The sequence below is a fragment of the Meriones unguiculatus genome, chromosome 8, assembly GCF_030254825.1.
Source record: "Meriones unguiculatus strain TT.TT164.6M chromosome 8, Bangor_MerUng_6.1, whole genome shotgun sequence".
In the NCBI taxonomy this organism is placed as follows: domain Eukaryota; kingdom Metazoa; phylum Chordata; class Mammalia; order Rodentia; family Muridae; genus Meriones; species Meriones unguiculatus.
This window is the reverse complement of record NC_083356.1, coordinates 59,499,780-59,523,451: the sequence shown is the minus strand read 5'-3', so window position 1 is coordinate 59,523,451 and position 23,672 is coordinate 59,499,780. Positions and strand designations below refer to the sequence as shown.

Sequence of the window (23,672 nt, the reverse complement as noted above, 5' to 3'; positions counted from 1 at the left end):
TGCTGATGGCTCCCAAATGTGTAGGCTTGTGTCTTCATGTGTTTTATAATCCTCTAATTTTGGGAACACTTTATGAAATCAACCAGCTCTCTAAGGAGACAGGACTTTCTGCAAGCATATTACCTCAAGACTTACTATAGAGGATCCTCCACCCAACAGGGGATCAAAGCAGATGATGAGAATCACAACCAAACTTTGAGCAGAGCTCAGGGAGTCTTATGAAGAATGCAGAGATAGAAGCACACAGAGGGGACCAGGAGCCCCACAAGGAGACCTACAAAGCTAAAAAACCTGAGCCCAAGGGGTCCTTCAGAGACTGATTCACCAACCAAGGACTATGCATGGAGAGGACCTAGACCACCTGCTCAGATATAGCCAGTTGGCAGCTCAGTCTCCATGTGGGTACCTGAGTAAGGGGAGGGGAGCAGGGGCTGTCCCTGTCATAAACTTGATTGTCTGCTCTTTGATCACTTGTCCCTGGCAATGAGGCCTTGCTGGGCCACAGAGGGAGAGGATCCAGGCAGTCCTGATGAGTCTTGATAAGCTATGGGCAGATGGCAAAGGAGAGCTCCCCTTTCAGTGGAGCAGGGGAAGGAGATAGGGGAAAAGAGGGAGGGAGTGTGAGACTGGGAGGAGGTGAGGGTGGGGCTTCAATCGGGATATATAATGAATAATTTATAAGAAAAAATATTTAAAAAGGAAAAAAACTCAGAGTGTTTAGGGCATGAAGTTAGAACGATTTGGTCAAAGGATAGTGTATTAGTTTCTAGTCTGTTAGTATGACTGAATACTCTTGTCAAGAAGCAATTTGGAGTCGAAAGGGGCTTATTCTGTCTTATAATCCAGAAGGGACAGAGTCCCCCATGGCAGCCTGGCTGAGGGTGAGGCTGACCTGGCAGTCAAGAAACAGAGGGCTCACTTTTCATTCTCATGCAGGAAGCAAGTGAGACTAGCAAGGGAAGGCTGGAGACCTCAGAACCCAAACCCAGACATGTGCTTCCTCCCACAGAGTTCCTCCTCCTAAAGGTCCCACAGTGTTCCAAATTAACATTACCCAATGGGGACCGGTTGTTGAATACATGGCCCCAGGGTGAACATTCTCATTCAAATTACCGAATTCCATCCCTGGCCCACAGGGGCTTATGAGCATTGCATTTCCTTCAACTTCCATCATCCCTATAGTCTTCAACCACCCCTAAACTACTCAAAAGTACAAAATCCACACTTTCTTCTGAGACTCAAGCAGCCTTATAACTGTGGCACATGTGAAATGAAACAAATCATGCACTCTCCCCCCTCCAAAGAAAGACTTCACAAAAATGATTATTACTCATATGTATGAGTACATTCATAGTAAATCATATATGTGAAACAAAAACTCTTGAACACTTGCAGTTATGCTTTGATTTTTACTTGTTTCTCTAATATCTATGTTTTAAATATTGCAAAATTCAAGATGACCGTTTTTCTTTTTTCTTTCCTTTTATTGAAAATAGATTTTCTCCTCTCATAACCTCATTACGGTTTTCTCTCTACTCCTCTGTTTCTCTCCACCTCCTCTCCCTTATGAATCCAGGATATTAAGGGATAATGATAAAATAAAATATATAATATAATATGTGTGTATAATAAAAAAGAAGAAAAATATTTTAAAAAAAGGAAAAGCTCTGACTGACATTAGGAGAGTAAGATGATCTTTTCTAGATCCCACCATTTTCCTGTGAATTTCATGAGTTCCTTGTTTTTAATAGCTGAGTAGTATTCCATTGTGTAACTGTACCATAATTTCTGTATCCATTCCTCAATTGAGGAACATCTGGGTTATCTCCAAAATCTGGCTATTATGAATAAAGCTGCTACAAACATGGTTGAGCAAACATCCTTGTTGTATACTTGAGCATATGTTGGGTATATGCCTAGGAGTGGTATAGCTGGATCTTGAGGTAGCACTATTCCTTATTGTCTGAGAAAGTGCCGGATTGATTTCCAAAGTGGAGGTACAAGTTTATGTTCCCACCAACAATGGAGGAGGGTTCCCCTTTCTCTACATCCTCTCCAGCATATATTGTTACTTGGATTTTTGATCTTAGCCATTCTGATGGGTGTAAGGTGAAATCTCGGGGTCATTTTGATTTGCGTTTCCCTGATGGCTAAGGACACTGAGCCTTTCTTTTTAAGTGTTTTCTGCCATTCGATATTCCTCTATTGAGAATTCTCTGTTTAGCTCAGTATCCCAGAAGCAGAAAGATAAACATGATATGTACCCACTTATAAGTGGATATTAGACATATAATATAGGATAAACACACTAAAATCTGTACACCTAAAGAAGCTAATCAAGAAGGAAGAACCTGGATAAGATTATCAATCCTCACTCAGAAAGGCAAAAGGGACAGACATCGGAAAAGGGAAAGGGCAGGGAACAGGACAGGAGCCTACCACAGGGGGACTCTGAAAGACTCTACCCAGCAGGGTATCAAAGCAGATGCTGAGACTCATAGCCAGACTTTAGGCAGAGTTCAGGGAGTCTTGTGAAAGAAGTAGGAGATGAAGGGCCGAGGGGGTTGAGGGGACAGGACTGTAGCTCCACAAGAAGAGCAGCAAAACCAAAGGAGATGGTCTTTTTTGAGACTGATACTCCAATTGGGAATCATTCTTTGAGATAACCTAGAACCCCTGCACAGATGTGGCCCATAGCAGCTCGGTCTCCAAGTTGTTTCTCTGGTGATGAGAACAAGAACTGTCTCTGACATGAACTCAGTAGCTGGCTCTTTGATCACCTCCTCCCTGAGGGAGGAGCAGCTTTATCAGGCCACAGAGGAAGATGATGCAGACAGTCCTGATGAGACCTGATAGGCTAGGGTCAGAGGGAAGGGGAGGAGGACCTCCCCTATCAGTGGACTGTGTGAGGGGCATGGGAGAAGATGAGGGAGGAAGGGTGGGATTGGAAGAGAATGAGGGAGGTGGCTACAGCTGGGATACAAAGTGAATAAACTATAATAAAAATAAATTAATTTAAAAAAAAGACTAGGAACTGCCAAAGATGCCACTGCTTTCATTTTCTGTTGACCATACGCTTCCAACCATGAAGCCTACTCTTGAGTTTGTTTCCTCAGTGAGACTCTCTTTGAGAATACTAAATTTTCATTTGCAAGTGGTTATCAGTTGGAAATAGCTTCTGGATTAGGGGTGAGGGCCTGTGTCAACCTCTCCTTTCAGCCCTAGGATCTGTTTTGGTGCAGACCCCTGCAGGCCCTCTACATGCTGCCTCAGCCTCTGTGAGTTCAAATGTGCACAAGACAACTGTTTTTTTGTATAACACAGCTATTTAATATTGAACTTGAATATTTTTTAGAACAAATAAAATTATTTATGAAAAGGAAACTGATAAGCAGAGCTGATGCTAGTTTGAAGTGTTTGGTACTCCAGTTGCCTACTCTCCCAGATGGAAGATCTGGAATAATTTCCACCTTTGAATACAGCCTTCAAAAGCATAATCTTATAGCTATGGGGGATCTTGCTTGCGGAAAATGTATAGGAGCCTACTGTTTTAAGTACATATTGCTTATCTAAATTAGAGGGAATTCTTTTGTCTTTACTTTTAAAAAGTATTTCAGCTGCGTGTTGATGCCACACACATTGTACCTATAATTACAATGCTTAGGCTGAGCAGTTTATAAGTTTATAAGTTCAAGGCCATCCTGGGCTACATAGTGAAAGCCTGTCTCAAACTCAAATTATATACATACATACATGTATACACATATAAGTTAATTACTTGTCTTATAAATTGAATTAAAATAAACGAGAAATTGCTAAAGTCAAGCGGGATTTAGAGAAACATATTTGTATTATTATTTAGCTTCTTCTAGAAAAGATGAAGTTATAATTTTATGTACAAATAAATGAGAAAGAGGCATCCTGTGGACAAGATCAATGGCTTGTCCTAGTAGGCCTCATCTACTTTTAAGGAGGCTCATGTAAGGTTCTTTTTTCTCATATGCAGGAATAGTTTTCCTTTCTCCCAGTTTCTATTTAGGGTTAAAAGGAATAAAAATTAATGACAGTTTTTATCAGATGATAATTGTGCATCTCAAATGGTAAAAATTGGTTGTAGAACACAAAGTCAATCAAATTGGCTTTAAGTTGTACACAAATAAAAGCAAATATAGTTGTAACTCAGTGGATGAAAATAATAAGGGAAATTGATTCTGATTTAGTATTTATACCAGAGGGACTTCTCACTGCATATACCTTCCTTTTATGTCTGAATTGGCTTATATTTACTTTTCAGTGAGGAACAAAATGAGATACTTTTTTTTCTTTTGGAAAATGTATGTCTTTGCTTGCTATGAATTACTTATGGGGAAAGGTTAAGTTAATATTTCGTTGCAAGATAAAATTTTCAAAGTAAGCTATAAGCTTAAAGAATAGGAATTAGAATCCCTGAGCTAGAATGTCAAGGCTCAAGGGGTAGAGAAAAGATTTGTATGACATACAGTGAGGATTATTTTTGGTGTAAAGTTTATCTCTTTATTAGAACAACTGTTTTAAGTTATGACTTTGTCCTTTGTAACCGTGTTTCAGAATAAATATTAGAGAGTCCAAAAGTAGAAATCTATGTGTTTACTTGGAGACAGCAGCTATTAAAATGAGTGAATCCATCATTCTGAAAAGTAGGAGTGCCAGAACCATGGGACATTAAGAACATATCTAAAGATAGTTATCCTACTATATGCCTCCCAACCAAAACACATCAGCACACCAAATGAGGCTCTCCAGTTTGCTGCCAGCCTAGACCACAGTTTCTTTCTTTCTCATCAGGACTTGCATCTTTTTTCTTACACATTTCTACCAGTAGTTGTTTACTTTCTATTTGAACAGTTCTGGTGTCAAGAACTCATCAACTTCTGAAGCCACAAGGTCTTTTGTGTCTCATGTTACCATTGGGGTAACAGTAGTCCCTCACACTGCCTCGGCTTAGTTAATGGTAACAGCGGGTTTCCCTGATCACCTAGAGCCAAAAAGATTTCTGTTTGGTGACTGTTATTTGTGTTTTTGTCCCTACTGAAGGCTCCAACTCTTTGTTTGGGAGGTTGGAGTGGGGGGCAATCAACTCTTGACATGCAGACAGTCTTCATATTTTAATATACTATTCCAGTTGAACTTATATGACATATGTCGTATAAGCTGATCTCAGAAGAGTCTGCTGTCATTAGCATTTCAGCCTAGGGAGACTCTCTGACCAGAGGATCCAGAAAAGCCACAGTCACACTCAGGACCCAGAGGAAAGGGGGGATGATGGAAAGGATGAATTCTGAAATAATAAATTTTCATTGTTTATAAAGCCCCGGATAATGAATAAAAATATAGCAAATTAATACAAAATGAATGATATGGTTGTTCTACATGGTGAAACTGAATAGACCATTTACAAAGTCACTGGGATGCTCAAGCAAAAGATAATGGCAGCTAGGAACAAGATTGTAGCCGTAGAAATAGACAAATCACATTTGGAAGCAATAAAGGACTAACTTATGATAGAATTTGGAGAGTGACAGAAAGAACCTAATCAAGAGTGAGTCTTGGAATTTGAGCACGAACAGATGAGTAGTTAGTGATTCTATAAAATCTATCTATCTATCTATCTATCTATCTATCTATCTATCTATCTATCTATCCATCCAGACATCTATCTATCTATCTATCTATCTATCTATCTATCTATCTATCTATCTATCTATCTATCTACTATTCTTGGTTTTTCGACACAGAGTTTCTCTGTGCAGCCCTGGCAGTCCTGGAACTTGCTTTGTAGACCAGGGAGCCTTGAGCTCAGAAATCAACCTGTCTCTGCCTCCTGGGTGCTGAGATTAAAGGCATGTGCCACCATAGCTCAGCAGTGAGGCTTTTTTAAAAGTACTGAAAGGATAGAGGAAGAACATTTCAGCTGTGGAATAAGTAGAAAAAGACAATGCTCTGACTTAAAACTATATTTAATCAAGTTAGAATGTAGGTATACTTTACATGTATACATGATACACATATGCAGATATATAATCCATATAGGGAATTCAATGATATATGTATATAACAATGGTATATACATATAAATACAAGTATATGTGTTATTTTAAGCATTATTCACTGATCCCTGGATAGCTATTTTAATTTTCTTTTAAATTTTTTTTGGTGTCCTAATGAATGTTCTTTTCTATATTTTTGAAAGTTTTTTTTTTCATTTTTTTTGTAATTTTTTTTATCTCACAATGCTTTTCTGGGCTTTTTAATTTTAATCTTATAGATTTTTTGTTTATATATTACAGTTTCCATTTTATTGTGTTCTTATTATGTAGATTGTATATATGTATGTGGTGTGTGTGTGTGTGTGTGTGTGTGTGTGTTGCTTGCATATGAGTGCCTTTTATTGCCATCTGTATCACTGTCTTGAGGCAGGGTTTTCTCACTGAACACGAAGGTCTCTGTTTCTGCTAGGATCCCAGATCACCAAGCTCCTGGGATCACCTAACTTTATCTCCAGTACTGGGCTTGCAGACATGTGCAGACATACCTGACTTTTCATGTAGGTGATGAGCATTCAAACTTAGGTCCTCATGCTGTCTAAGCACACGTGCTTAGTCAATGAGGCATTGCCTCAATGATTAAGGCTTTGGAGTTTTGTTTTGTTTTTATTTGTTTTGTTTTTTTGTTTTTAAGTTAAACCTGATGTCACACTTTAGAAAAATGATTTATAATCACACTGTCTGCTCTTATGTGCATAAAAGCCATTTTATCTTAAAGGTATGCCTCAGTGTTTGATTACATCTATTCCTTTTCCTGCATGGCTTGGGTGGACCTCCCTCACTATTAGCAAGCATCATAAGGAGGAGATGGGCCAGAGCACCATGCTTCCTCTGCAAAAATTTCCCCTGACATTTCACCTGGCATTTTGTAAGATTGTATCTAGCATCAGAATGCCCTAATGTTATTCTCACCTGCAAATTAGCTTCTTAATGTAAAAAGAATATAAAATGTATTCTATATAATTTGACCTTAAAAATAAAAAGCTTCCTGTTTTATTTTGCTGTAGATTTTAAAGATATAATGTAGATCTAGCTGCTGTCCTTCTAAGATTAAAAACCCTTAGTAAAAAAAGGTATCACATTCAGGAAATAGGAATGTATTTATTGAGTAAAGGGGTCTGTGTTATAGAATAGCTGATTCCTCTGTTTCCTCTGAATGTGAGAACATGCTGTTATCGCTCCCCTCCCCCTTTTTTTCTGTCTTTCCTAGACATTTAGTTCTGACATGTAATTTTCTCTGGGGGGGGACAAAGGTTGGGATAATGCCTTAAATTTTATTTTTAGGTTTTGATTTTGTTTGTTTGTTTGTTTCTGTGCTGCAAATTGAAAGCAAGGCCTCACACTAGCTGGCCAAGTACTCTTTCCAGGAAGCTGGGTACTCTTTATACATTTGTTCTGAGACAAAATCTCACTACACTCCCTAGATTGGCCTTGAACTGGTTTTTCTGTTAGACCCTGCTGCTAATGAGCTTCCTCTCCTCCTGCCTCAGCTTCCTAACTAGCTAAAATTACAGCACGTCTGCTTTGCTTTAAATTTGAATAAGTACTTTAAGATGTTTCAGGAAGAAATATTTTTGAAAATGTGTTGAAAAGCAATAACACACAGGAGTAACCTATAAATTATAGAAATGAAATGAAAGATTTAAAAACTCCACTATCTGTTCTGTATCTTATTTAGGCACTGGGGCCTGAATAAGTTAAATATCTGTAAAGCTCCATTAACAGCCTTTAAATGCTTCAAATATCTCTTATGACTATGTCAGGGAATCATTGTCAAGACCTGTGTCCCCTCTGTGGGTTGCTAAGCCATCATGGTAAAATCTGGAAGCTTGGCTCGCTGGGGAATACTGTGGCACTGCACAGTCAAACAGCCATGACACCTTTTAAATGGCATTTGAAGACCACATTAAAACATTTTATGAATGGTAGTAATATCTATTTCTTGTGTGCTAAATTGTCTGCTACATGCGTCATATAGCCGAAGGGAGTGGGAATTGTTTGATTTTTGGCATGTTGTTGTTTGTTTTGAAAACTTGTGCATTTTTTAATTTTTTTTCAATACATACGGACTGCCTCCCGACCTTCCATTCCTCCCAGCCTCCCCACTTCCCCGCTTCCCCAGATCTACACCTCTGTTTCCTTTCAACAAAGAACAAGCCTCCCAGGAATATTAACCGAACACAGCATGAAAAGATACAGTAAGACCAGGCATAAACCCTCATTTTAAGGCTGGGCAAGGCAACCCAAGAGCAAGTGAAAGAGTCAGAGACATCCCTGCCCCAACCCCACTGTTAGGAGTCCCACCAACACAGGAAACCAATAACCACAACATACATGCAGAGATCCTAGTGGGGTAACGAAGGCTGCAGGGTTGCTGCTTCTTCCTCCTTGAGCCGCTGTGACCCCATCTTAGCTGATTCTCTGGCCTGTTCTGGCGTTTGACCCCTCTGGCTCCTACAATTCTTTCTCCCTCCCCTTCTAGGTGAAAGAGAGAGAGCCAGACTGGAGATCTCTATGGGATACCTCCACTTGGAGGTTGGGGACATATAGAGACATATTTAAATTCCCATCACTCTTAATCACCATTAGTGACTCACAGGTATGCTATCTGTGAGTCAGATAATAGATAAATATCTGTTATCATATTTTTAAATTTGAGTTTATAGTTTATTTTTAATCTTTTACTAAATTCGTTCTTTTTATTATTTTTTAAATTCCATACATAAACATAGTTTATTCTGACTACTGTTGCCCTCCCTCACCCCTTCTCTTCCTCCCACCTTCATTATCCATCCCCCCAAAAGATCCTTCTCGCATTAATGTCTATTGTTCTGTCTTTTGCCCCATTGAGTCTAATCAAAGCCATCTCTGTGCCCACAGGTTTGGGGTTATACATTGGAGCTGAGGGGTTTCATCTGTGGGTACACAATTGAAGGGAGTGTCTTGCACCCTCCAGTTCATCAGTAGCCCACAGTTCAGCAGGAAGAGATAGGACTAACCAAACCCCTCCTGTGACTTGATTGACTGGTGACAGGTCCAGTCTCATGCAAACCCATTATAGGCAGCGGCCACAGCTCATGCTGGGAGTTCATGGTCACCTCAGTTGTGTCATACCCCAAAGGTGGCATCTCGCAGCCTTTCTTCCTATCTATTCTCTTCTATTTCTTTCCTTCTTCCTTTTTCTTTATCCCTTGAGCCTTGAGTGAGTGTGATAAATGTCCTGTTTAGGGCTGAGCAGTAAACAGCCACTTTTCCTCAGTACCTTGCAGCTCTTTGCTCACCACCATTTACTCTGCAGAGAAGTTTCTCTGGTTAAGACTGCAAGGAGTCACATTTGTTTGTAAGTACTGTGAACACTGCTTTTCACAGACACATCGAACAGGATCTCTCTTGCTCACCGACTTGGCTTCAAGCTGGACACCCCTTCTTCTTTTCAACCCCCAAACACCAAGTATTGTTATGGGTGGAACATTGTTTATTGGAGGTTGGGGAATGGAAGGAGGAGGTTAAAGGGGATTATTACAAAGAATAGGAAACAGTTCAAATTTAATAAGGAACATCACTCTTCCTCTGAATTTTGGGCTAATTCTCCTTAATCATTCTTCCTCCTCATACTTAGGTCACTTGACAGGTTGTTTGACTGTCTGTATGCCTTTGTTTCTCCATGCTATCTTTATAACCACCATTCTCCCAGCCCCCTTTCACTGCAATTCTCCCAAATTTTTTCAAACTGAGAAGGTTGCTATGCTGTTTAGATGTCTTTATCCAGCTCTGTCAGGGCTGTGATCCTGTTTGTAAATCACTAACCCATTGAGGTATTCTTCTGTGTAAAGCACCGTTGCTCAGGATCTCCACCTTTACCTTTCTAAAGGACTGACAGGGGATTTGAAAATTTCAAAGCATCTCCTGAATCAAATTCTACCCTCCAATGACCTTAATAAACTATAGTATACCCTGCACACTGAGTTTCCAGAGAAGCATACCCATGTATAGATTTGATATAGAAAAAGGTAGAAAGAGATGCATGATGTGTGTGTGTGTGTGTGTGTGTGTGTGTGTGTGTGTTTATCCATGGATCATGGTAGGATGAATATATAAATAGGTAGATCGAGAGCCTGAAAAAGAAAGAAAATGAAGGAGGAAGGGAGTGAGAGATTTTTAAGGTATATGGCTATGTTATTATTGGAACTAGCAAGTCTGAAATTCGTATAACAAGCTACTAAAAATTAGTCCACATTCCACAAGACAGGCAAACTGGGAGCTCAAATAGGTATTTTCTTACACTGTAATCTTGAGAACAAATTGTTTTTTCTTTGGGAATCTTGTCCCTTCTTATATGACCTCTGGGATTGGATAAGTGTATCCACCATTTATATAGAGCTTTATTCAAAATCTACCAATGTCTGTTAATCAGATCTTAAAATATCCCTCCAGAGCATTGAGCTTGATGTTTGAGTGAATAACTGGGCATCTTCAACCAACCAAACTGATTCATAAAATTAATCTACATCATAGAAGACCTAGACACAGCTGTGGTCCTACCCTGGTGTGCTTCAGAGTAGTTGCTATCTAACGAGCTGCTAATTAATTAGATTCGTTAGATTATATAAAATTCTGCCTGTCCTTAGGAGTGTAACTGGGCTTATGTGTGGGGGAATCATCTTCTTCAGTGGTAGACCACTGATCAGTTGCTCATGTTTCCATGAACAACCCTTTTCTTGTGCTCATAAAAGCAACTTTAGCAAAATTCAATAGGTGCAAAAATGGACATCAAAGTACAAAGGGACAAGTAGGAAGAGTGGTTCGGATGGGAAAGAGAGAAATGAGAGACAGTAATTGAGGGTGAAAATGACTGAAGTTCATTGTATACATTTATGAGATTGTCAGAGAAAAAATTACTTGCAGGTTCAGTGCAATTACCTAGCAGTTAAAGATGCTTGCTCCCTTGCCTGACAACATGAATAGATCCTCAGAATCCACATGGTGGAAGGAGAGAATTGACTAATGCATTTTGTCTGCTGACCTCCACACATGTTACGGCATGCATACATCCACACATATACATGATACATAGTTGTTAAAAAATATACAGACTTACAAAATTAAAGCCCAGTGTCGTGGCCCATGCCTTTAATCCCAGAACTTGGGAGGCAGAGGCAGGTGGATCAGGAACTAAAGTTTGAGGCCAGATTGGGCCACATGAGATCCTGTCTCAAAATAACAAAGAAACATTTTAAAAGAAACAGACATAAAAAGATTTGAAATATTCAAAATTACTCCTTCTGAACTCACTCATATGTTTTGTAAATACAGGATAAATACAGAAAACTTATGTATTTGTGAGACTCAGTTTCTTCTTAAGTGTTAGCTTGCATGACTCAAAATGTGGGACCAAAAGGAGAGAGGAAGAATTTATTGAATAAGCCTTTCTAGTGAACAGCTGCTTAACAAATGGCAGGGCAGCTGCTTGTAATGGCATGAGAGACATGTCTAACTTTTGATCATTGTTACATAAGCCTTCCTTTTTTGCTCTTATAGAGTTGCTCACAATATGCTTATGTAATACGACTGAAACTTCTACCGAGAAGTAAGCAGTTCAGAAATGATGTTAGCTGGCCCTTCGTGTTTAAGAGCATGTGAGTGTGGGCCTGTGCACATGTAGGCACAGTGATTTGTTCATATCTTTACACAAAGGGCTTGAGTTAACATGGGATGTTATTTGTCCTGGGCAGACTTGCATATCAGATGATGGTTAGTGCTTGGTCAAATGACCTTCGATTTGTGAAGCCTTACAAACTCAATGAGGCAAGGAACTGGGACTTCCAATTTTCCCTGAGGTAAAATTATTCCTTTGTCCTAAACAGCTGTGATAAAAGGATTCTGGTATGAAAAGCAAATTTTTAGGCATTTGCTATAGAATTCATGGAATGAAATTCATGAAATGAAAACTGTGTAATGAAAAGTGAAACCAAACATTTTTTTTCAGAAAACAATTACTTATCAAATTTACAGTAGTCAAACTTAAGACATGGCTTACAACTTGTATAAGTAATTTGGTTTCTGGGACTCCATTTTTTTCTTGTACAACAAGACTCAGCCTTGATTTACCAATTGAGCCAACCACTTTCTGTAGTATAGAAGTCAAGACAGAAATACGTTGTTATTTGCATTTTTCCATTTACTTAATTGCTTACTTGCTTGATGGCTTGCTTATGTGTGTGCCTAGTTGGGTACTGTGTGCACATTGTGGGTCACAGAATAACTTCCAGGGGTCAGCTCTTTTCTTCCACCATATGGGTGCCAGGGATGAAACTCAAATTCTCAGGCTTGACAACAAGTACTGAGAACCACCTCAGTAGCTCTAGACATAGATTTTAATGATATAAGTAAAAGGGTTTTTTATAAACTTCAAACAGAATACCTCTTGCTTACTTGGTTTGAGACATCATAAGCACAAAGTTTCAAAAAAATGAAAATTAGTTGTGTTCATCAGACAATGCTCATGTTCATTTTTAAGAAAATGAAAACAACAAAATCAAGTCATGCTAACAAGCATGCAACCATTAGATTTATCTTAGTTTTTATCACAGTCATTTCCTGGGATATGATGCCATTCTTGTAGTATGATGCCATGTCTTTAGATAATAGCTATATTGTATAGTATTTTATGAAGGATGATGACTTAGCTACTTGTCTCAATACTTTGGGAGAATTTGGAGGGGAAAGTCATAAGGTTGAAGGCTGAGGAATTGGCTCAGTGGTATAGCATTTCCCTAGCATGTGCAGCGCCCTGGATTTGATGCCTAGGATGAGGGCAGTGAGGGAAGAAGAGGAGAGGAAAGGAAGGAGATGGAAAGATAAATGACAGGAGATGAGAGGAAAGGAGAGGAGAGGAAAGAAGAAGAAAGTGGAGTGAGAAAATATGAATTATTTTTAAAATTTAAAATTTGCCTATTTTATATCAGACTGGGTCTGATTCTCTATGCCCCCATTTTATTGTCTATAAAATGATGACAATAATTATAGTCTTGTGCATGACATGTGAAGTATTTAACAGTTATATTTAGTTTCTGTTGGATTTGTAGTAATTTACCAAACAGTTAATAGTTTAAATAACAAAAATATAAAATCTCAGTAGTGCAAACTCCAAATCCATCTTTCTACAGTAAAGATAGGTTTCAGGAAGGCTATCTTCTCTTCTAGAAGCTCCAGCGGAGAGTCTACTTTCTTGCTTTTTCGGGTATCTAAAACCTACATACATTTCTTGGCTCATGGTCTCACAGTATCTTCAAAGGTTCTCATATCTCATCCCTTGGATTCTGCCCTTCGTGCTTCTCTTTCCACAATAAGGGACTCTTATGATTATAATAGGCCCTCAAAAGTGATCAAAATTTTTAATAATTCCTACCGCAAAATCAGCTGAGTAGCAAATATTTCATCTGAAAAGACATTAATTTTCCATCTTATGGTGACATTCATAGGTTACAGCAACCAGTATGAAGATACACTTAGAGGCCATCATTCTGCCAACAATATCAGAATACCTGCCATTCGGGAAAACGCCCAAAGAACGCTGGCCCTGCTGTAGAGGAAGAGCCCTTCCCTGTATGCCTTGTGATATTTAGGTGAGAAAATGCCAACTGACCAATGTCCCAGAAACCAAGTGAGCACAAAGCTCCAGCTCACCGAGTTTCAACACCTTGTACAAACACTAGTTTGGGCACTCTGCCCAGAAAGCTGGAAAAGAAAAACACAGCCAACAACAGAGCAGCACTGTCATGTCTGACCTAGAGCCCTGTAATTTAAAGCTGTTCCACCTTCTCTTTGCATGCCTTTTCTTTCTTAAGGATATGTTACTGTTACAGCAACTTACTTATATACAGCAGACATGTCAACAAAAAAAAAGGAAGTTGAGTGCTCACCCTTCTGTCGAGGTTAAAGCTCTGCATGTCCAGCTTTGGGGCTGGCAACTCTCCGAAGTATTCCACATGGGTTTGACCTCATCTCCAGAACCCTAATATATTTCTTTGACTCACACTATCTGTTTGTTGTTAGAGAAACAGATTCTCTCTCACATGTTTGTGAACATTTGGCATCAGATGCCACCTAATATTCCCTAATACCTTCTGGAATTTCCTCAAGGAGTCTTCCTCCCTAATGCTGTCCCAGTGTAATGGCACAGGAAACATATTTCACTTTTCATCATTTCATCACAGGCTTCCTTATTTGTTCTCAGACAGTTGTTTGTAAAAATGCCCAGGTCGTATGGCTGAAGCATCTACCAAGATGGAAGCATTCCAGAAATTATCTAAGCTGGAAGTTTTATCTGTGGAAGCATGGAGGCACCTTTAGTGTACAGATGTAGCCTGCTTTCCTTCCTTGCTGACTTGTGCCAGCACCCAAGAAGACTCAGTTCTCTTCTTTCCATTTATGCTACCTTAAATCTGTCTTCTGCCTTACTGAATCAGCCCTTGTCAGTATGCTAAAGGGCACCAGAAGCTATTTTTAAGCACATACCATATGCCAGATCCCATGTTTAGACATTCTGCATATATTTTCTCATTTAATCCTAATTTAATACCTAGTAGGTAGATATTATTTTTCCTTTTTTACTGTAGATGCAGCTGAAACACAGAGAACTTTATGTTGTCCAGCAAAAGCAGAAGGGTAAGTGTAGCAGGGAGAATGCAATCTCAGATTCGCCTGATTTCCAAACCCCTATTTTTACCTATCCTTTATGAGCCTGTCATGTAATGCTGGCGATAAGGTATGCCTCTCTTTCTTGCTTAAATTCATGTATTCTGCAGCAGATCTTGCAGTGACCTAATGACGGATGTATCATTCTTGCTCATGTGTTGGTGGTTTCAGTGGGCAGCGAGACACTGCAGTGTGTACTGTTTTGATCACTGGGAAAACGTCTTCCTTGTAGGTGGTCATGCAGATTGACCCAGGTATATTTCTCATAGTTTCTGACTATAACTGCGGTTAAAGAAGGAAGAAAAATGTTCAGGTTTGGGTGGCTTTGAGCCACAATAAGTATCCTAGCAAAGGAAAACAATCCTGACAGATCCATTCTTTTTTTCGTTAAAGATCAGCCCTTAGTGTACCCAGTGGCAGGCCAAAACATGCTTTTCTTCTTTGAACAAAACACCCACAAAGGAAACAGAAACCAGTTCAGCAACTTACATAGGGAGTGCAGAGGCTTTCTTGTAACTAAAACCTCCCATTGTGTCTCTCTGTTCCTAGTAAATTTGGAATGCTGCAAGATTGATATAGTCCTCTACTTAAGAAGAAAACGAAAGAAAGAGAGAGAGGGGGAAGGAAGGAAGGAAGGAAGGAAGGAAGGAAGGAAGGAAGGAAGGAAGGAAGGAAGGGGAGAAGAGAAAAGAAAAGAAAAGAAAGGAAAAGAAAAGAAGAGAAAAGAAAAGAAAAGAAAAGAAAAGAAAAGAAAAGAAAAGAAAAGAAAAGAAAAGAAAAGAAAAGAAAAGAAAAGAGAGCAAGCACAGTAATAGCTTACTTCTTTAATCCCAGCATTTTAGAGACAGAAGCAGGCAGATCATTCTGAGTTTGAGGCCAGTCTTGTCTATAGCATGAATTCCAGAACAGCCAGGACTACATATAAAAACCCTGATTCAAATACCTGCTCCCACAAAGAAAAAAACAACAAAAACATAATGCAACTGAAATAGTATGGTCTTTAATAAGAAAATCACTTTCTAGGACTTATGTTTTCCTACTCATGAAACAGCATCAAATCAAATGCTACATACAAAGGGGTCCATTTGGGAACCTATTTACATAAGTAGTCTTGCCCTCATGTGTTGTATCTAGATGAGAAAGTTATAAGAAATTGCCTTTTTAATACAAATAAATGAGAAGTCATCCTCCAAACATTGTTATTTCTTTCACAGGAAGGAAAATGCATCTTAAGTAATCAGTTTAATTCGTGAATTTTGTGTGTATATGTAATCGGGGAAGCTGAACAAAAATACACTAGAAATTAATGCAGCCTAGGCCATTACTGGACTAGTACTCAAAACTGGGACAGAAGCAAGAGATTATTAAGAAATGTATTAAATCAATGTGTAGTTTACTCAAGTCTAAAAGTTACATTGATGTATTTTTAAATCTATACTCATAAAAAGTATACATTTAAGTATATACAGTAGAGGACTATAATGTGTGTAATTTATTGTCAAATGGGTCAGCAAATATTTAAGTGTGTGTATGTGCGTCTCTGTGAGTATGTGCATGCTTGCACATATGTGTATGTGGAGGAGAGAAAACACAAACACAAAGCAGTGATAATGGCTGAAACTAATGCAAAGACTGCTTTGCTTCTCGCTAATGTCAGTTCATATCTATGATGCTGAAATCTAAACTCCTCTCCCCGGGAATTACCACAAACTCCAGAGCGACAGGGACAACCGCTTCATAGGCATGTCCATCATTTCAACATCAACTCTCCAAAGTTGATTTTGTATCATTTCCCCTTTAAACTTGTTTCCTTCACTATTCTGTGATACCAAACTAGTTCTTTCCTCTCCTTTCCAAGACCCAACAACATTGCCACAGTCAGGCAAAAAATCCAAACCACCCTCTAAAGCCTCTTGAATTAATCCACCTCTCTTAATCCCTACTTCCGCTATCCTGCTTCAGAGAGCATACACATTTCAGTCTTCAGCTCAGAGGTGCTCTCCTCCATTCAGGATGCATCTGACCCTCAGTAATCCATTGCATGACTTGTGCCCAATTTCTAAAGGTCAAACCTGATCCTGTTAATGCTCTGCTTAAAATCCTAATTATCTCCCTGTGGCTCTGAGATTAAAATAAAAATTGTCAGAAATAATTTTCAAAATCTACAAAGGCACTTGTTTCTTGGAATGGCATTTCTCTTCCCTTTCCTGTCCCCTCTAAGCCACAGTGAACTTCTTCATGAAGAAGTGCCTTGAGAACTTTCTCTATGCCCCATCCCCAATCACAGCTAATTTTTTCAACGATAAACTCCTATTTACTTGATTTATTAGTACTTTAAATCCCAATTTAGATGACATCTTAAACTCCTAGCATCCCAAGAATGATTAATTTAAAAGCAAATTTAAAATATAATACCATTATGATAAATGTGTTTATTAATCTAGCATTTAGCATATGTACTTTCCATCAGTTCAATTTTCTATAAATATTTGTTGAACACCTGTTGTATGGCTAGCTACTTCTGTTTGGATTATAAACAAGCATGCATTGCTGCCTGACAGTATTGGTTTGGATGCAGGAACTGTGTTGAATACCCTCCATGCTTAAATTTTAGTTAATATTAACTAGCCATATAATACATGGCTTAAAAAATAAAACAATGACGTTCAGTTTTTCACAACAATTTCCACACAGATGTTCAAAATATACTTAATGTGGTATAATTCTACTCTATATGCTTTTTGTATGGTAAAAGCAAAAAAGTAAGAGATCTGAATGCAGCTTACTGACAGAGTGCACAATGAGCATGCGCGGGACCCCAGACGGCAAATGAATAGAATGAAGTCAATCATTATTTTCTAAAGACAGCGTTATTTTTCCAATATACCTGAAAGATCTTGAACGATTTTCCAAAATGATTTATATTCCATTTCCTTTTCTTATTCATCGGGATTTAATCATTCCCATTTCACTTTATTATATTTTGTCTTTGTGTGATATCCATCTTAAAGATTGCCTCTGTTTATTTAAAAAACATGATAATGTTATTTCAAGTTTCTGTTAAATACATATAAACAAATAAAATAGAAGAGAAATCAGAATGGGAAATAAAATGAAGTGAAAACAATGTACCTGAGGAAAAATCCCAGCACAGTGAATTGTATAAGGCAGGAAATTAAAATCATACAACTCACAACAGTCATCACTGTGGTGCTTTAAACCTGTAGTCCCAGCATTTGGGAGCACGAGGTAAGAGCATTTCAGTGAGCTCAGGGCCAGCCGGGGCCAAGAAGAAAGACCCTGTGTCCAACCCAAACCAAACCAAGACAGTCTCCATTCTTGATAGTAATATTTAACTAAACACCAAACTCTTTTTATCATTATTTGAGGCTTTTTTCCTTATTTCATTTCCTTTATGTGTGTATTTTTAATTTTTTCTTCCTTTTTAAATTATTTTTAATTTTTTATAACTTACAGTTTATTTACTTCATATTCCTGCTATAGTCCCCTCCCTTACTCACCCCCAATCCCACCCTCCCTCCCTCATCTCCTCCCATGCCCCTCTCCAAGTTCACTGATAGGGGAGGTCCTCATACCATGCCCTCTGACCCTAGCCTATCAGGTCTGATCAGGACTGTCTGCATTGTCTTCCTCTTTGGCCTGGCAAGGCTGCTCCCTCATTAGGGGGAGGTGATCAAAGAGCCACCCACTGAGTTCGTGTCAGAGACAGTCCCCGTTCCCATTACTAGGGAACACACTTGGAGACTGTTGAAAGACTCTACCCAGTAAGGTACCAAAGTGGATGTATTTTGAATTTTCTAAAGCAAGTGCAAGGAAAACATTTTATTTTCAAGACTTGACCATAAAACATTTCTATGTTGTTAAGGATGTGGTAATAGTATGACTTAACTTAACACAGCAGGCAATATTTGAAATACTAGCCCAAACTTTCTCAAGTTCTGTACCAGAAGTTATTTAAATTGCTATTCAAAAGGTACGTTTTATTTTTTTTAAAAATGAATCCATCCGTAGACAGTAGTTTAACAAAGTGGGGTGGGGTTCTATAAGTCCCCCAAAAGGAACATTTTAACATGAATTTCTGGTTAATTTAGATAAAAGTTTCACAAAATTTATTTTGATTTAATAAAGTAGAAATAATAATTTTATATAGTGAGTACATGACTTGTATCTGAACAGTATAACACTCAATTACAATTTTCTGAAGTTCATGTTACATAAATCATAAACAGTAGCACCATCTGATCTGTGTAAGGTAGATATTATCTTTGCGAGCTTTTAAATCTGTGGATTGATTTCTAAACAAATTAACCTTTGATTATGAAAAAGTGATAACTGTCATAAATTAACTCCACTGTTCTGTGAATATCCCACATGTAAAAAAACAAGGAAAAATTATTTTTGAAGTCTGTGAAATATAGTTAGAAATAACTAGGTCTAGGGGGTAAATTATAAGATCATAACCTGCTTTAACATCTTAATTAAATCCTAACAATTCTCTGCCATGATTGACAATTTTCATATCTTTAAGAACAGGAAGGATAAGTAAACCCCGAAAGAGAGGAAAATTTGTATCTTTGGTGTCTGCTTTCTTCTTGGTCTGCAGGTTGGCCTTCTCCATAAGAGGAATATGCCGTCCATCCAGCACAGTGCTCTTCGCTGCTAGGTTGGTTCTTGTATCCAGTATCTATATTACTTTTCCTGTTGTCATAATCTGCAGTGCTATAGAAGAGTTATGCTTTTAACCTTAAAATTCTTTCCTAAATTAGGGAATAGAAATTGTCCAAAACAATTTTTCATTGTGACATTTTCATGGATGCATGAAATTCACTTTGATCGTATCCACCCCTTTGTGGTCCTTCCTGTTCTTCCTCTAAGTCTTGTCTTTGCCCTTTCAGGTTTCTAGAGTTACCCTTGATTTTCATGGTCTTTCTGTTCCCTCTAGAGTCAATGTGAGAAGAAAAATGAGTGATGCTGATCTCTGTGAGTCTGGTTTACTTAGTTTAGCATGATGATATTCACCTTTGACTGTTTTCCTGCAAATGATATAATTTTAATTATTTTCTAACTAAGTAAAATTCCACTGGGTACTTATCAAATTTTCCTCACACAGTCATCCCTTGATGAGTACATGGCACAAAACTTTACCTTGGTGACTGGGAGTGGAGCAAACATGGGCATGCAGAAATCCTTAGTGTTTTCTGGCTTTGTCTGATTTGAGAATAATCTCACAAGTCTGTGTGTTCTTTTATACCTCTCTCTTCATAAAAGTAATTTGAAGGCTAGCAATTTGCAAGAGTTTATGACATCCTACTTTATTTTATATACCTTAAATTGTTCAATAGTCACAACAACACTTTGTGGTAGAAAATACTACAGTCCTAGTTTCATTGATGACAAAACTGAAAAGAAAATGGGTCAGGTACTCCACAGTCTCAAGCCCAGATGGACTGTCTCCAGGGTCTTTCCTGTACATACATTTGTAATGGTTACATTCAGGAAAGCATGAACCTATATAGCCCAGGGAGAGCAGGGTCACCAGGAAGACTAACGGAAGCAAAGAATGGTAACTATGTCTTCTGCATAACGTGAGACATTTTCCCCAAGGGGGAACCACAGAAACTTTAAGGTACTTTTTGTCTTTTTTCACAAAATATTCTTCCAAGGGAACAAAGAGAAGGAAATAAAAAGTCTGCATTATGTGATGGCTGGAACACCACAATGACCAGTGATGAGTTCCAGTGTTTAGTTGCTTACTAAAGAACACTCAACTTTATTATACGCTATCTGGTCTGGTTGGCCTGGTTATATCATCAGGCTCAGTATCTTTTATGCATGCAAACCATATCAGACTTTTATTATATATTTATGCGCCCAAACATATTTGATATGCATACCCTGTAAAAGCCAGAGAAAGAGAGCTGCCACTGTAGACACGGTTTAGAAATTTGAAGAGTCACTCTTGACTACTAACTCTGCTTCCCAAAATGAAATTAAAATCTGCTGATTGAACTTTGTCACAGCAGAAAACTCCTTGTTTTCTGTGAAGCAGACTCGATTACTCTATGGAGTATAAGTGCCCTGGACATTTTACTTCAGAACTGGTATTTGTCTTCATCATTTCCCCACATTGTTTTACTAGAACTGTACTACCCTGAGGGAAGATGCCTGCAGAGTACATCTTTGATGAATGCACGCTGGAAATAAAATACACATCTCAGGTTGGGGCTGTCTCATTGGCATTGCAACATGATATTAGCAAATGTATCCTTATAATTATACCGTCAGTAAGTAACATCTCTAATTAAGGAGATGATTTCTGACTCAAATTAATTAAATCTTCAAAAGACTATTTTTTCCTACCATACATTTTTCTTCTGTGAAAGGTTATCCAAAGCATCTTTAAAATAAAGAAATCAAGGAAAAAAGGTACAAGTAAATATCCATGTATATATTTAATCATATGTATACAGGTCATAAAAATAAAATAAAAGCCAGGCATGAAGGCGCACACCTACCCTTCAGACACACAGGAAAGAGAGGGAATGATCATAGGTTCAAGCCCACTACAAGCTGTGTGGTGAGATCCTGTCTTAAAAGACTGTGGCTGTAGCTCAGTAGTAGAACCCTTCCCTAGCATGTGCGAAGTCCTGAGTTATGTCTCTATTCAACACTACATCATTAAAAATTACTCAGCATGCATGGTCTTAAAACAGATGTAAGGATGATAAACTGAACTAAGCAAATGAACAAAAACCAAAGATATAAGTAACAGCATTTCTGACCACAACATTGAAAACGTTCATAAGTTAGAACTCCTTGGCAGCCTTTTCCAAAAAGTGACAGGCAGCCAATATTCAAGAGAAACAACACTAATTGCCATGTCTAAGCAAAGTAAATGATTGATTTGCTATTGTAAAATCTTCCAAAACTCATCATAGGGTACTAGTGACTCAAGTCTAATTTTATTTTTTTATATATTTCAATAAAAATAAATTAAGAGAAAATGACAAAATGTTGGTAAATACTTCTCTTATATTGATTTGACTTTATATAGATAAATAAAGATATTTAATTACATGGGTACCTAGAGCATAGTTTATGGGTGTGTTTTATATGGGAGGCTGTGAATGCATATTGGTACTTTCAGAGTTTCATCTTTCATCTTTAAGCATGAAGCAAATTTGGATAATGTCTATGGTTTTGTGAGATTTAAGAATGTAAAAAGCTCATATTGCCTTAGGTTTGGGAGGTTTTGTGTGTGTGTTCTAAAATAAAGTCTTGCTTTAAAACACACACACACACACACACACACACACAAAACAAGTACTTCTTGCTTACTCTTTGCTGCTGTGGTTTCTTGGGAGTCTGCAAGTATGATGAATTGTTTGAGGTTGAACACAGTGACATCTTCAGAATGCCTTTGTCTTCTCATTCTACTTATATAAAGCTGCAGGGGAAACCCTAGAGTTTCACAAGAAAACATCATGACATTACTTTTCTGTGAATAACAGCAAAATTTTGAGAACAGGCAACATCTCCAAATATGATTGTATAGCTAACAAGTGAATATTTATAAATGGCAAAACACTCCTCATCTGAAGACACTGATACTAGCTTCGCTTGAATGTAACAGAGCAGTGCCTAGGCGTAGATTGAGCCAGTAATGGCATGAAGGAGGTGAATGAGCTTAACATCTATTAAACAGCTACTCAAGCAGAGTGCCAGGGCTTGAACTACAAGTTTTCTGCAGGTTATCTGATTTATTCAGTAGAAATTGCTGGAATACTGCTACAGTTCTTGAAGGAGTCGAGCAAAGGGATTGTAATAGATCCAAATGTAGCTCCCTCAAAAAGCACAACACAATGTGTTTTCATATTGGCAGTGAACACCAGCTGCCTCTAAAAGCAGAGGGCTTGATGTCCTTACAGATGACAGGCAGCTTGTTAAGGAGCTTTTATGTCTTGACAAAGAACATCTCCTGTGTGGCATGTCAAATCTAACATGGAACATCGAAGGAAATGTGGACTCCATTTTCATCATGTCATTGTCGTTTATTTCATCAAGTATTAACCATGCAAGTTTTCAATGACTTGGAAAATGTTGCAGTTCTTCTGAATCCTGTCAGTTCAAACTTCCATGATCAGCCAGGAGCAGTGGCACATGCCATAATTCCAGCTCTCAAGGAGGCAGAGGCAGGCAGATCTCTGAATTCCAGGCCAGCCTGGTCTACAAAACAAGTCTAGAACATCTAAGGATACACAGAGAAATCCTGTCTCAAAATAACAACAACAACAAAAAAATCAAAGAATCTGTAATCATTAAGTTGTCATTTTCTGCTCTTGGCTACTATGATCTTAAGCTCCCAAATAAAAAGCAGCATTGCATCCTTTTAAATTTCCATGCATTGCCAAAGTTCTGAAAGGAGGAAATGACAACAGAAGACTGGAAGGGGCTCTCCACTGAAGTCTTCAGCTGAATTCTGAAGCTTAATATGAACAAAGTCAGAGGAAGCCAGGCCATGAGTACAGCCAGGCCCTGAGTACAGCCAGGCCCTGACTGAGTACAGCCAGGCCCCGAGTACAGCCAGGCCCTGAGTACAGCCACTTGTTTCTACAGTGCTCACAAGGGATGTGGGTTAAGTGTGCAGGTAGGAAATGGACTTGCTACTTTTGTCCATATACCAAATTATTAAGTGTTCATAGGATGGTAAGTGTGGATTTTAGTAGAGAAGAAAATAAGTATAGTATGAAGAAGATTGATGATGTTATGATAAAGCAGCTGGAGATTCCAGGGTGGTGGAGGGTGTCAAACTTGCATTCCAGCCATAGTCAGAAGTATTCAAATACCTGTCAAGATATAGGACACCAACAT

General features: G+C 38.3%; 1 protein-coding gene across 10 annotated transcripts in view; it reads left to right on the top strand.

Annotated features, from left to right (window-relative positions):
• Positions 1-23,672, top strand: part of Oxr1 (oxidation resistance 1) — a 423,086-nt gene that overhangs the window by 291,191 nt on the left and 108,223 nt on the right. For 2 of the 10 annotated variants that reach the window (XM_060389504.1, XM_060389503.1), the window contains exons 2-3: positions 13,565-13,708; positions 14,702-14,750. The exons of 6 other annotated variants lie outside the window; for them this stretch is intronic. In XM_060389504.1, coding sequence (XP_060245487.1) covers positions 14,702-14,750 — 49 coding nt within the window. In that variant the 5' untranslated portion in view covers positions 13,565-13,708. Of the gene's footprint in view, positions 1-13,564; positions 13,709-14,701; positions 14,751-19,445; positions 19,465-23,672 lie in introns of those variants that run through there. 2 more of the 10 variants (XM_060389507.1, XM_060389509.1) reach the window with 2 other exon arrangements.